At 32.8% G+C, this 12170-nt stretch overlaps 2 protein-coding genes across 2 annotated transcripts; one reads left to right on the forward strand and one right to left on the reverse strand.

The window, feature by feature from the left end:
- Window positions 1-440: 440 nt before the first annotated feature.
- On the reverse strand, window positions 441-12135 carry LOC134261457 (multiple epidermal growth factor-like domains protein 11). Its single transcript, XM_062743896.1, has 10 exons — window positions 12010-12135; window positions 7081-7320; window positions 6445-6582; window positions 6211-6351; window positions 2978-3118; window positions 2700-2840; window positions 2197-2328; window positions 1652-1795; window positions 1434-1524; window positions 441-648 (listed from the first exon to the last, which is right to left on the reverse strand). The coding sequence occupies exons 1-10, from the start codon at window positions 12128-12130 to the stop codon at window positions 441-443; spliced, it is 1497 nt and encodes a 498-aa protein (XP_062599880.1). The 5' UTR covers window positions 12131-12135.
- LOC134261458 (uncharacterized) lies at window positions 8294-9922 on the forward strand. Its single transcript, XM_062743898.1, has 2 exons — window positions 8294-8955; window positions 9066-9922. Exons 1-2 carry the CDS (start codon window positions 8379-8381, stop codon window positions 9842-9844), a joined length of 1356 nt encoding a protein of 451 aa, XP_062599882.1. The 5' UTR covers window positions 8294-8378; the 3' UTR covers window positions 9845-9922.
- Window positions 12136-12170: the final 35 nt, after the last annotated feature.

The raw sequence follows: 12170 nt of genomic DNA on the forward strand, positions 1-12170 counted from the left end.
TTTTTTGAAGTTAAAAGCGGAATATCCAGATTTCGCACTGTGTAGCTGTTTTCATTATTTCTGGTTTCTCATTAAAAGAGTTGTAAAATGAAAAAGTCGTGTCTTTTAAGTTAAATATTCAACACTAATGTTAAAAAAGGTGTTTTATGATATTTAAATAATATTTAAATAGTTTGTAATTTTATGTTATTCTTTAGTATCATATTAATTTTTAGCATCATTTTTATTTTTTTTTCACAAGGTTTCATATGCATATATTACTTTTATCTCTCCATTTTCATAAGTAAAACACACATGAAGACAAAAGTAAAACTTTGCAAATTCAATTAACATACTCTATATGCAGACTTGAAACTTAATTATATGATTAATAAAACTGTGCTCATTTATTCAGTCTGTAAGATTAAAAAAAAAAACATAGTTTAAACGATAGAAATATTTTATGCATTTTCAAATGCCAAATTCTCATAAGCAGCTTTGCTTTCGACTTGTAGTTCCTGATATTCAGAACTCTTCTCTAAAGCATTCAATTCCTCATAAAATTGTTTATCTGTAATTGTGTTCATATTCGTAGACCCTACATTTGCTTCCTCGCAGTTCTTTCCAGAGTCATGAATATTCTTTTTGAACGTAAAGATTTCTGTTTTTCTGAAAATAAATATAATAATACTTATTGATTATCAACAAAGAGCTAGATTCACTTTATGCATAAAATGGTCCTGTCCTTATATCAATTAATAAACTATCACCCTCTTTCCCATTTTGTATATAAGAATAAAGACAAGATTTAGTGCTATCATTTCCTACAATAAAATTTCTTTTTTGAGAATCAAAGTATTGGAAAACAGGCTTTGAGAAAATGCATTGTTATTGAATTTTGCAGAAAACACGCGCATTTGACTACCTTCAGCAAAGAATTAAAATATGATCAGAGCGCATGATCTAAAAATCAAAACATGTTTTTTGATCTTCTGAAAAAGATCTTTCATTATGTAACTGAATAGTTTGGATTAGAAGTTGTGCTCTATATGAAATATAAATAAAAATACTTCAATTTCAGGCCATTTTCAAGCAAATTTACAGGATACTTGGAGAATGACACATTTTATGACGTCATAATGCATTGACTAAAGGAAAACTTAGGTCATGTTCAATAAAAACATGGTCACCAACAGTCCAATTGATAAATATTGCATTTTCAACCTCAAATGAGCATTTTTTATTTTTCAGAAATCCCCAGGGCCGTAAAAGGCCCTAAGCGGCTCTAGATCTTTGACCTTTGTTTTTAATGTTCGAAAACAATTACTGCAATTATATGAAAGTAGTAAAAAAATGTAAATAGCACTTTTTTTTTTACAAAATATTGCTGTTATGTTATTATGATAAACTGTTGAAATTTTTTTTTTTATTTTGTAAATCAAAAATGGTTTTACCTTTCAATTATGATATAAACAACAATTGATGATATAAATATCATATTAAGTGCAACAGACACTGAACATCCTATCTTCCATGAGGTTTCATCTACAACAAACTTTATATTAAAACCACTGTTTGAAAGCATTTATCGCATCCTGTTTTGACATTGTAATTATCTCTTTCTACCATAATTGAAATTCAAAGGACATAAACGTTTTTGGCACACACATACCTTGATAATCACAGAGCAGCCCACGATATTGATCCCGACATCCATGAGGACAACCTCCATCAAACTTTCTACATATTTCCCCGTTAAGACAGTGGCCACTGCATTTATGCTGACAATTTATTCCGAAGAATCCATCGAAACATTCTGAAATCATTTAAAATGTCAGTAATTAGATTTTTCCTAAATTTTCTATTTCTAACATTTATCCCCCTTACATTTTAAGTTCTAGGAAAGAATTTTAGATTTGATTTCAAAATATGATTTTTTTGTTTCCTAACAAGATATATTGATATTCAGTGAGAATATTTGATGTTACATTTTGTAGAGAAAAAACGAATAATATTGAAATTGATCCATGTTAACTTGTAACTATAATAATGCATGTTTTACTGAAATATCCGTATTTGAGAGTCAACAAATTGTTATCTATAGATCCTGAGATATTCATCCTCTACAAAACAAAATGTACCATAATACTATACATCACGCAATTAATATCAGTTAATATTTGTCAATATTTGTTACAAAAGCAATATTATAATAACCTTTTGTGCAGTTTGGTGCTCCTTGGAATCCAGGAAAACAGTCACATTTGCCATCTACATGATTGCACACACCAATACACTGCCTTGAGCAGGTTTTATTACAATGAATACCAAAAGAACCATTTGAACAAACTGAAATGGAAAACTCGAGTAATTATATCAATGATGAAGAATGACTATGAATATATTGTTGCAAACTTGTCAAAATGTAAAAATTTCCCTACAAAAAATAGCAATAAATTACATATTCTTTTAAGTTGATTAACTGATAACTCTCAAGAAACGTATCATAGCTTCAGCTCTTTCTAAATCCTCAGAACATACTTCATTCAGGTTAAATTTATAAAATTATCGGACCATGACAATTTATTTCATTTGCATGGATTTCAACTTTTTTGCTTTAGTGCAAGTTGTTGGACATACAATGTTAATTTGCATTTTTACTTCGTGTTTACAAAATTGTAATTGCGTTCAAGATAAATAAGAAAAAATGTTGTACACACCATCGTTACACAGCTTCCCTTCGTATCCAGCAGCACATCCCTCTTTACACTCACCGTCGACATGATTACAACCACTATTATTCCAACATTTACCACTACATTCCTGTAGACAATCCTTTCCAAAGCGTCCTGGAGGGCATTCTTATTAAGAATAGGAAAAATAGCATTCCAATATTTATGTGTGTGTGTAATATTCTTGAAACTTAACTTTAAATTTTGAAAAGCATTTCATATTATTATATTATGATTTTTATTTTAAAATGTACCAATTTTCGTACCCTTTTCACAGAAATTTCCAGTGTACCCTTCGTCACAACCGGAATTACACATCCCTGTTTCTCTGTTACAACTGATATTATTTAGGCAGTGCCCATTACAGTTCTGTAAACATCCTGAGCCGTACGTTCCCATGTTACACTCTAAGATGAATAACAGATTTGAACTACATCTTTTTTTTTTTGAAAAAAAATATGATAAATTTCCTTAATTTCAAAAAATATAATTATGTTTCATCAAGTTAACTATTTCTGAGAAGAACAGATCCTCACAAATAAACGACGAATACATTACAGCAAAACTCGAATATAGCGACACGGATATAGCGAATTTACGGCTATAGCGAATTTTTTTTCAAGTCCCGGCAGACTCCTTACATAAACCTACCAAAACTTGCTGTATATAACGAATACGGCTATAACGAATTTACGGCTATAACGAAGTGATTTTAAAACCCCCTCTGACGATATTTTAACACATTTCTTTATTAGTATAACGAATATTTTTCATTACAAATTTCGTTTAATATACGCGTTCATAAAACTTTAAAATCTGTGCTTCAATGTTAAGATAATAAAGTGCTCACGGGCTTACGACAAAAACAAGCCAATTATTCAGGTGTGTTGAGTTTTGTTCATTGTTCTTTACTTTAAAATACATCTTATTTGAGATTTGTTCACAACAATGTAAAAGGTTAATCCTAACTCGATAATTGTCAGTACCAAGATGTCTTCGCCGTCTAGAAAGCGGAAAGCAATTTCAATAGAGACTAAATATGAGATCATTAGAGAAGTTGAAAGGGGTGGCCTCGCTAAAAAAGAAATTGCTACAAGGTTTGATATTTTACCGAATACTCTTAGTACAATTTTGAAAAACAAAGAAGAGATAATTAAAAATTACGAATCTACAGGAATCAGTCCATCACGAAAACGTCACCGGTCCGTTCCGCATGAGACTGTAGATGCGGCATTATTAGAGTGGTTCAATGAAAAGAGACAGGAAAACATTCCAATAAGCGGTCCCATACTCCTTCAAAAATCAGAAGACCTTGCCAAGAAATTAGGAGACCACAGTTTCAAATCCAATACAGGGAGGCTGGATCGCTTTCAAATCGACATGGAATCGTGTGTCGTGCGATAACTGGAGAGAGCGCAATCGTTGATCCTAAAAGCGTTGACGAATGAAGGAGAAGCTGCCGCAGATCTTACAAGATTACGATCCTAAAGATATCTTCAACGCAGATGAAACCGGGCTATTTTACAAACTTCTACCGGACAGAACTCTACAAATGAAAGGTGAAAAGTGTCATGGGGGAAAAGATCAAAGGAGAGATTAACGCTCATGGTTGCGTCAAATATGAACGGGACAGAGAAATTACCCCTGCTAGTCACTGGAAAATTTGAAAACCCTCGATGTTTTAAGGGGGTAAAATCGCTTCCCGTAACCTACAGAGCCAACAAAAAAGCGTGGATGGTTAGTTCTATTTTTGAAGAATGGATACGAACTCATGACCGCAGATTTCTAAAAGAAAAACGTAAGGTGCTTTTATTTGTTGACAACTGTGCAGCCCACCCGAGAGTCCCTAATCTCAAATCCATCACTCTGAAATTTCTCCCTCCAAACACAACGAGCATACTACAACCAATGGACCAGGGTATAATCAACAATTTGAAAATCAAATATCGTCAGCGCCTGATAAAATACATACTTCAGGTAAGATCACACCTTTATTTCTATTGTCTATTTTTGTGTAAGTAGCGGTTTTAGTCCCGAGGCTATAAATGGCATCGGCGCGCACCTGTGTTTATCTACGAAGCATAACATTTCATTCTTTAATTGATAAATAAACATAATAATTATGATTATTACCTAATATATTAATTTAATTTCAGTGTGACGAAAAGAAAATGGAACCAAACATCAACGTGTTGATATCAATTAGATTTCTTAAGTCGGCTTGGAGTGAAGTTAGCGTGTCATGCATTTCAAACTGTTTTAGAAAAGCAGGTTTTGAGGACAAAAGCGCAGAAGTTATTGATGATTGTGATGATGAGTTCGAAGAAGATGATGACATTCCATTAGCATTGTTTGCTCAGAAATTTAACGGATCCTTCGATGATATTGTTCATGTGGACGAAAACCTGATCAGTGTTGAGACAAGATCCGAAGATGACATCGTTAACGATATTCTTGGAAACTCACAAACTGAATCAGTTAGCGCGGAAAGTGACAATGACGACGAAATCATAGATTCAACAGAATTCCCAACTTTTGATGATGGTAAAAACTCTATTCACACCTTGAGGCGATGTTTAGAAGCAAGTGCAAATGTTCCAGAGGTTTTCTTTACCTACCTCTGTGAAATTGAGAAGTTCGTGAATGTCAGTAAAACAAAACAGTCAACTATTTACGATTACTTTAACAATGCATAACGAGATATTTGACTTGCAGATACCTGTAAATACTCCATATGTATAAAACCATTTTGTATTTGATTTGTATTTATTTGCCACCATAAAAAAATATTCCGGAAATAAAGTATTTATTTTTTGGTTCTATTTTTTATTTGATAAATGTGTATCCGGTAGCATTGGTATTACGCAATGTGATGATCAAGACAGGTTTCAATTTCTTCTGATATCTGAAATGCACAAGTTATATAATATTAAATGATCAAAAGTAAATAAAATGTAAATAGTTTATACACAGTTCTTAAAATATGCATTAAAGAAAGTAAAAGGTTGTATTGACTATTTTTGTAACTGACTGTAAGTGTAATTATATCAATTCATGTATGACGTACGAAAGGTTAAAGTACTGTTAGTTGACTGTTTTATAACGAATTCGCTATAAACGTATTACGAATTACGGTTATAGCGAAGTTTTTTCTTCGGTCCCTTGAAATTCGCTATAAACGAGTTTTGCCGTATATTAAATTAGCAGCTTTTGTGTTACATATTTTAAATATTTTATCTATGTTAGCAAACTCTAAATTTTATTTTTTCTATACACTCTACAAGCAACAGGAGTACATGAGTACATGTATTAAATAACTAGGCGTTTTGGTCAATCTAACATGCCTAAATTTAATTTGAGAAGTATATGGAACATGTACTTAAAGTTGAAATGATGATCTTGAATATAATATAAAACCAACATGATATTTTCTATTCATGAAAAAAAAACTACTTAAAAACATTTGTTGTTTATTAAAGACTATTCTAATAATGATTACGTTGGTCACATTGCTTGCCCATCAATCCAGCTGCACATCCTCCATCACAATATCCGGTCACGTGATTACAAGAAATGTTTCCATTACAATGTCCAGTGCATTGTCTTTTACATAGGTCACCATACCATCCAAAGGGACATTCTGTTAAATAATCAATTGAAATCATAATCTACCGTTTTGTTAAAATGCACTGATACAAAAATATGTATACTGCATACAATACAAATTCTATACCAGTTTCGCACATTTGCCCAATGTATCCAGGCACACAACCAAGACATGTCCCATTGACAATGTTACACCTCTGCTCTTGGCAATTGATTGGACAAGATAAACTACAGTTACGTCCATAAACTCCTGATTTCAAACAACCTGAAAAAAATGGAACGTAAATGCATACAATTTTTCCCATGAAAATCGGACATTTCGAAATTAATTCTTTCACTTGTAGAGCATAAAATGAAATTCGTATCACAAAAATTAAATTAATGAATTAACAGGAGTATCAGGAATACACATACAACACAATGTTATTTTTTTTGTATTTGCTTGTCTTGTAATTCCACAATCATGCAGATAAATGTATCCTGAAAATCTTCACTAGTTATTCATATGCACTATCCTGCATGCGTTAAGCTAGTACCCTTTCGTAACAGTTACCGTGAAACTTTTAAATTTTGCCAGATTTAAAGATAACTAAATAATGTAACGAACAACAAATGTATTTCCTAGATAATTTTTTGGCTAGAGAGTTGTGCATGAAAGGGGGACTAGCAACAAAACGTAATGCTTTTTATATATTACATTACTCCAAAATAAATATGACATCTTGCTGAGCTGAAAAAATCATCAAAAAACTTTGAAAAAAACCTTCAATTTTCACTTCACATAACTCAGTAAAGACAAGGCTTTGGTAATCTTTAGGGTAAGTGACTCCGTCCAGTCTTTCGTTGTAATAGATGACGTAACGACCATATCCTATACACGTTGTATTAAACTCCAAGGGAGGCAATGGGAGCGTGTTCTTATAACAAAGATGGCCGTCCTCTTTATAAGGAGTGTTTGATATAAAAAGAGAAAATCCGGCGAAACGGCCTCTTTGTCTCTTCTCTGAAAATATTAGAAAAATCAATTTATACGAGGGTTGTTCGAAAAGTTCATGGACTCCTGTCATATCTTTTTCTTTATTGAACGTCATGTGCTATTTAATTTTTTTTAGAAATATTTTTTACAATAAATTCAAACGATATGTATTTTAAACTTTGAAATTATCATGATTTATTTCAAAGCTATCTAGAATTGAAAGCTGTAAAAATAGGATATCGCAGAGCAGGTCAAAACTTAGTTATTTATTTAATTTTAGTTGTTACACGTCATTTGATTGGTTAAACGGTTTTATCCATTTTGTATAACATAACTTGCCTACGTCACAATGAGTTACGTCAAAAACGTATTACTCCGCTTGACGTTAATTTCAAAATAACGCTTAATTTCAAGCCATTTTCCGGAGGAAATATTGTCTTATTGTCTACCCTGAAATTAAATTATAAGGAATGAAGCTTATTTCAACTTATGTTATCCGATATAACAAACCTTGGGGTAGTTTACGCTTTCTTATAAACCGCTTCGCGGTTTAAAAGCGTAAACTGCCCCAAGTTATGTTATATCGGATAACATAAGTTATAATAAGCTTCATTCCTTAAATAATTCACAAATAACACACTAAATAAACATGATAATGTCTTTATTAATATTCTCTGTAAAATAAAGCAAAACGGGGGAAAAATTCTAGTCTTTCAAACTGAGAACTGTTACGTTGATTCATATTCTAATTTATTATATGATTGAATAATTTCCATCTTTCTGATTGGCTTAGATCCAACTATGTTAGAGAAATACTACGTTGTATTGACCTGCACGTGACGTTCCAAGTCAATACCAGAGAATATTTAAGCTACATCGTACCAAAAATAGATAGGGAACTTCTTGATGACGCGATTGATTATTCTTATTTTTGTCGTCCAATGAAATTGCGCGTCTTACAACGAGTTCGGTTATGACTTCAGCAGACGTAAACAATGGCTACTAGGTTTGCTTCGATTGACGACAGCGATTTCGATAGACTTTTAAAAGATAAGGATGCCGAAAACACCCAGAAGGCCACGAAAATGGCAACAAAGATATTTCGTACCTATTTACAAGAAAAGGGTCTATCTACGGATTTTGAATCGTTCGAAACGAGTGAACTGGATTCCACGTTAAGCAAGTTTTATGCGGAGGCGAGAACAGTTAACGGTGAGCTTTATAAACGCAGCAGTTTATTTTCCATTAGACATGGACTTAACAGACATTTGTCGGTGAATTCCCAAAATACAAGGGACATCATCCATGGAGTAGATTTCCGCAAATCACAACTGGCTTTCACCGCAGCTACAAAGGAGCTAAAACGCAGTGGCAAGGGAGGGGTTTCCCATTACCCTCCTATTGAAAAGAACGATTTAAAGCTTATGTATCAGTATTTTGATCTTGAGAACAACGTGAAACTACAGGAAAAAGTGTTTGTAGACATTGTCTTGTATTTTGGACGCCGAGGCCGTGAGAATTTACATCAGTTAAAGATATCGGATTTCAGTGCCAGGCACGATGCAGAGGGCCACCTTTACATTTATTTAGACAAAGACGAACTGACCAAAAACCATCAGGAAAACGCTAACACAGCGGAGGGAAGGATGTATGCAATGCCAGGTTAGTACATCATATAGGCTACTTTTTAAAATTAAAGACAAAGTATTTTTTTAAACATGTTAAAGAAATGCAATGTGACATTTTATTTATTTATTTTATTTAATTTTTAGATGATCCTCTGTGCCCAGTGAAGTCATTCATCAAATACAAAAGACATCTTAATCCAAAGTGTGATCGAATTTTCCAAAGGCCAAAACGTAATTTTTCTAGTTCTCATTATTGGTATGACAATGTTCCTTTGGGACATAACACTATAGGGAACTTGATGGCTGCGATATCCCAAAAGGCAGGATTATCACAGAGGTATACGAACCATTCTTTGCGCGCAACCCTGGTGCACACCCTGGATTCAACTGGGTTATTCTCAGGACGTCACATCATGAGTGTCACCGGACATCGCGCGGAGTCCAGTTTAAAAACTTACACAGGCCAGACAGAGCCGGAAATCAAGCGAAAAATGTCGGAGAGTATATCCAAAACCCTTCGTTCTGAAACAAGTGTTCTTGAGAAAGAAAATTCAACTACAACTTCTACAAGCTATTTTGAGGCTTCCGAATTGAAACTTGAGCCAATACCAGCATCAAATTCACTGTCTGACATTGACAATGTACTGGCAGATTTATTGAATGATCCTGATGATTTTGATTCTATTTTGAGCAGTGCAGATTTTGATTATGGCCTTCAAAATGTGGGGGGTCCATGTATTACTGAAACGAATGCTCTGTCAAATCTGTCGAATAACTCAGTAAGTAAAACTGGACAAACCACAGTTACAGAGCACGTAGAGATGTCCAGAACATCTTTTCAGTCTATTGCCTCAGGCTTTCCAGTTTTGAATCTACACAATTCATCCAATATAACAATCAATTACAACATCAACTTGAAATGAAAAGGGTTATAAATTCTCAATGTTTTATTGTACCATTTTTTCTGTTACAATGTGTTAAATATTGTTGAAATTTCTTGTTAAAATATCCAATTAAATCAAAAAAACAAACTTTTTGGAGTTTGCTATCATTTAATCATATTGCTGTCATGTAATCAAATAAATCATATAATAAGGCAATTGCTATAATTTAATCATATAATAAAACAGTTATTGCTGTTTTTTCGGTCAATACAATGATTTAGCCATCTTCGAAGTACAATATTCACCTCGCCCTCCGGGCTCGGTGAATATTGTACTCCTCAGATGGCTAAATCATTGTATTGACCTCAAAACACAGCAATAATTGTATATTATTGCATAATAATTTGCTTCGTTGAAGAGTACTAAATTTGAGAAGATAAGTAGTCCTCATTGAAAGAGACAAAAATGAAGACGCTGTACGTAGAACGTCACGAAGCAACAGAAAACGATGCAATTTAAAATAATTTATATTCGGGAAAAATCCTGAATAAACTTTCATGTGTTAAAGGAATAAAAATAATATGTCAGAAGTAGGTCGAGCATGTGTTTATAAATAGTATACAGGCTGTATTTCAGAGACAGAGACACTATATCGGACGAGGACAGTCTGTAAAGAAACGCCTTACATTGTATCTGGTAAAATCTTAAGGTACTCGATCCTCGGGCTCTGAAAATCAAGCATTGACTGATTAAAAATGCTCACAAAAATGACTCTGAATTTTCAAAGTAACATAATTTTACCCAGAATAATTCTTCAAACTTCATCTTTCAAGTTAATCATATTATATAGAGAAAATTAGTAAATCTCAAATAAAACTTCAGGAATTGCAAATGAAAACACCTGCTATGCATTTTCCAATTCAAATTTGATCAATTAACACATTTTGAAAATAAAAGTCATAGCTTTTGAAGAAATTCCACAATTTTTATACAAATAATGTACTTTAATTTTTTTTATTTAATACATCGATCATTTTACAGTACAAAGTGTATAAGGATTCTCCTGTCATTGATAAGCTCCATAAATCACTTCTAGTTTCATCTCATGTTAATAAAAATTGGTATCTTTGGTTAGATTAAAATGAACATCAGTTTCTTGATATATGTAATTTTAATTTCGAATTCTAATTAGACCTTACTGAGAACTTCAAAGAACCTTGAAGCACATTGAGAGGTATATAATGAAACTTTTAGCATGAAAAGATTTAATTTTAAAGCTCCATTTTGAGACTGTTTGAATTAGATTATAAATTAATGAGTTGTCCTTCCTGGCTGAGGATTGGAGTCCCTTAACACTAACTTCATGGATTGGAACGTTATGGAAAGGCATAGGCGCTTCAGAGTTGCTGATCGTGTGAAAACACATGGATGTGGTAAAGTAAATTAAAACATTGAGAAGGGAAATTATAAAACGAGAACAATTGTTCGAAGAAAAAAGAACAAGCTCCAGAAACAGGGTTTTAATATGTGATTATTGAACTGTATTGTGTGAAATGTAAAGGGGTAGTATTTTGACGAAATTCTCGACGCTATGTTTTTTAAGTTACCTTGCTGTTAAGTGTACTGCGTGGTCACAAGACGGATTGATTGTAAAATGAAGGAAATTGATTTCTATTTCATCGAATGGAATGAAACTTCTTACATCAACAAAACAAATGTTTGTACACATGAAATTGTGCTTATTTTGAGTTTCCCGAAAAGGGTATAACGAAGACTTGCATCGTTCAACAACTCTCGTATGTTAAGATCTTGCCTTCTTTATTTTCCTTTTTTTTTTGGCATTTTGCGTAAAATAGAAGTGCACCGTTAACAAATATTTGGTAACACTTTTTTTTTTCAGGAATAATTTTAGAAAAGAAATGTGCTTTCCATGCAGCATGTTGTGGTGTGTAAATTGGCTTGGGGCAGATTTGCTTTGACTTAACTCACTAGATTTCGAAAACATCCACGCATATGTTTGTCATTAGTATAACATTTATATTGTGCTTCCAATAAAACATTCAGTGACCGTTAACTGCTCAAGATAATTATGTGTGTATTTCTTTTATGAACATAAGATAAATATACTTTATAACCTATTTTGAAAAAAAATATGACAACATATATGAATGTTTGCTTGTAAAATCAAATAATACTATAATCACCATAGTCTTTGTAGTCCTTGAAATCTATACTGATGCTGTAAATGCTGTGATTTCCTCCGAGATCTACCGTCCACCATGTTGTTTTATGTGGATATAATGGACCAATATAGTCTGACCTCATGCATGTTTTTCTATCACCGTCCACAGCTTTGTCTGGGCCA

The sequence above is a fragment of the Saccostrea cucullata genome, unplaced genomic scaffold, assembly GCF_032062105.1.
Source record: "Saccostrea cucullata isolate Sc308-1 unplaced genomic scaffold, CSIRO_AGI_Scuc_v1 ctg2151, whole genome shotgun sequence".
NCBI lineage: Eukaryota > Metazoa > Mollusca > Bivalvia > Ostreida > Ostreidae > Saccostrea > Saccostrea cuccullata.

Bases quoted from the DNA above. Each gene is read 5' to 3' on its own strand.
- LOC134261458 (XM_062743898.1), top strand. From the start codon at position 8,379: ATGGCAACAAAGATATTTCGTACCTATTTACAAGAAAAGGGTCTATCT. The intron at 8,956-9,065 runs GTTAGTACATCA...TTTAATTTTTAG, and splicing joins AAGGATGTATGCAATGCCAG to ATGATCCTCTGTGCCCAGTG.
- LOC134261457 (XM_062743896.1), bottom strand. From the start codon at position 12,130: ATGAGGTCAGACTATATTGGTCCATTATATCCACATAAAACAACATGG. The intron at 6,352-6,444 runs GTATAGAATTTG...ATTATTTAACAG, and splicing joins TGGGCAAATGTGCGAAACTG to AATGTCCCTTTGGATGGTAT. The intron at 1,796-2,196 runs GTTATTATAATA...AAATGATTTCAG, and splicing joins AGCACCAAACTGCACAAAAG to AATGTTTCGATGGATTCTTC.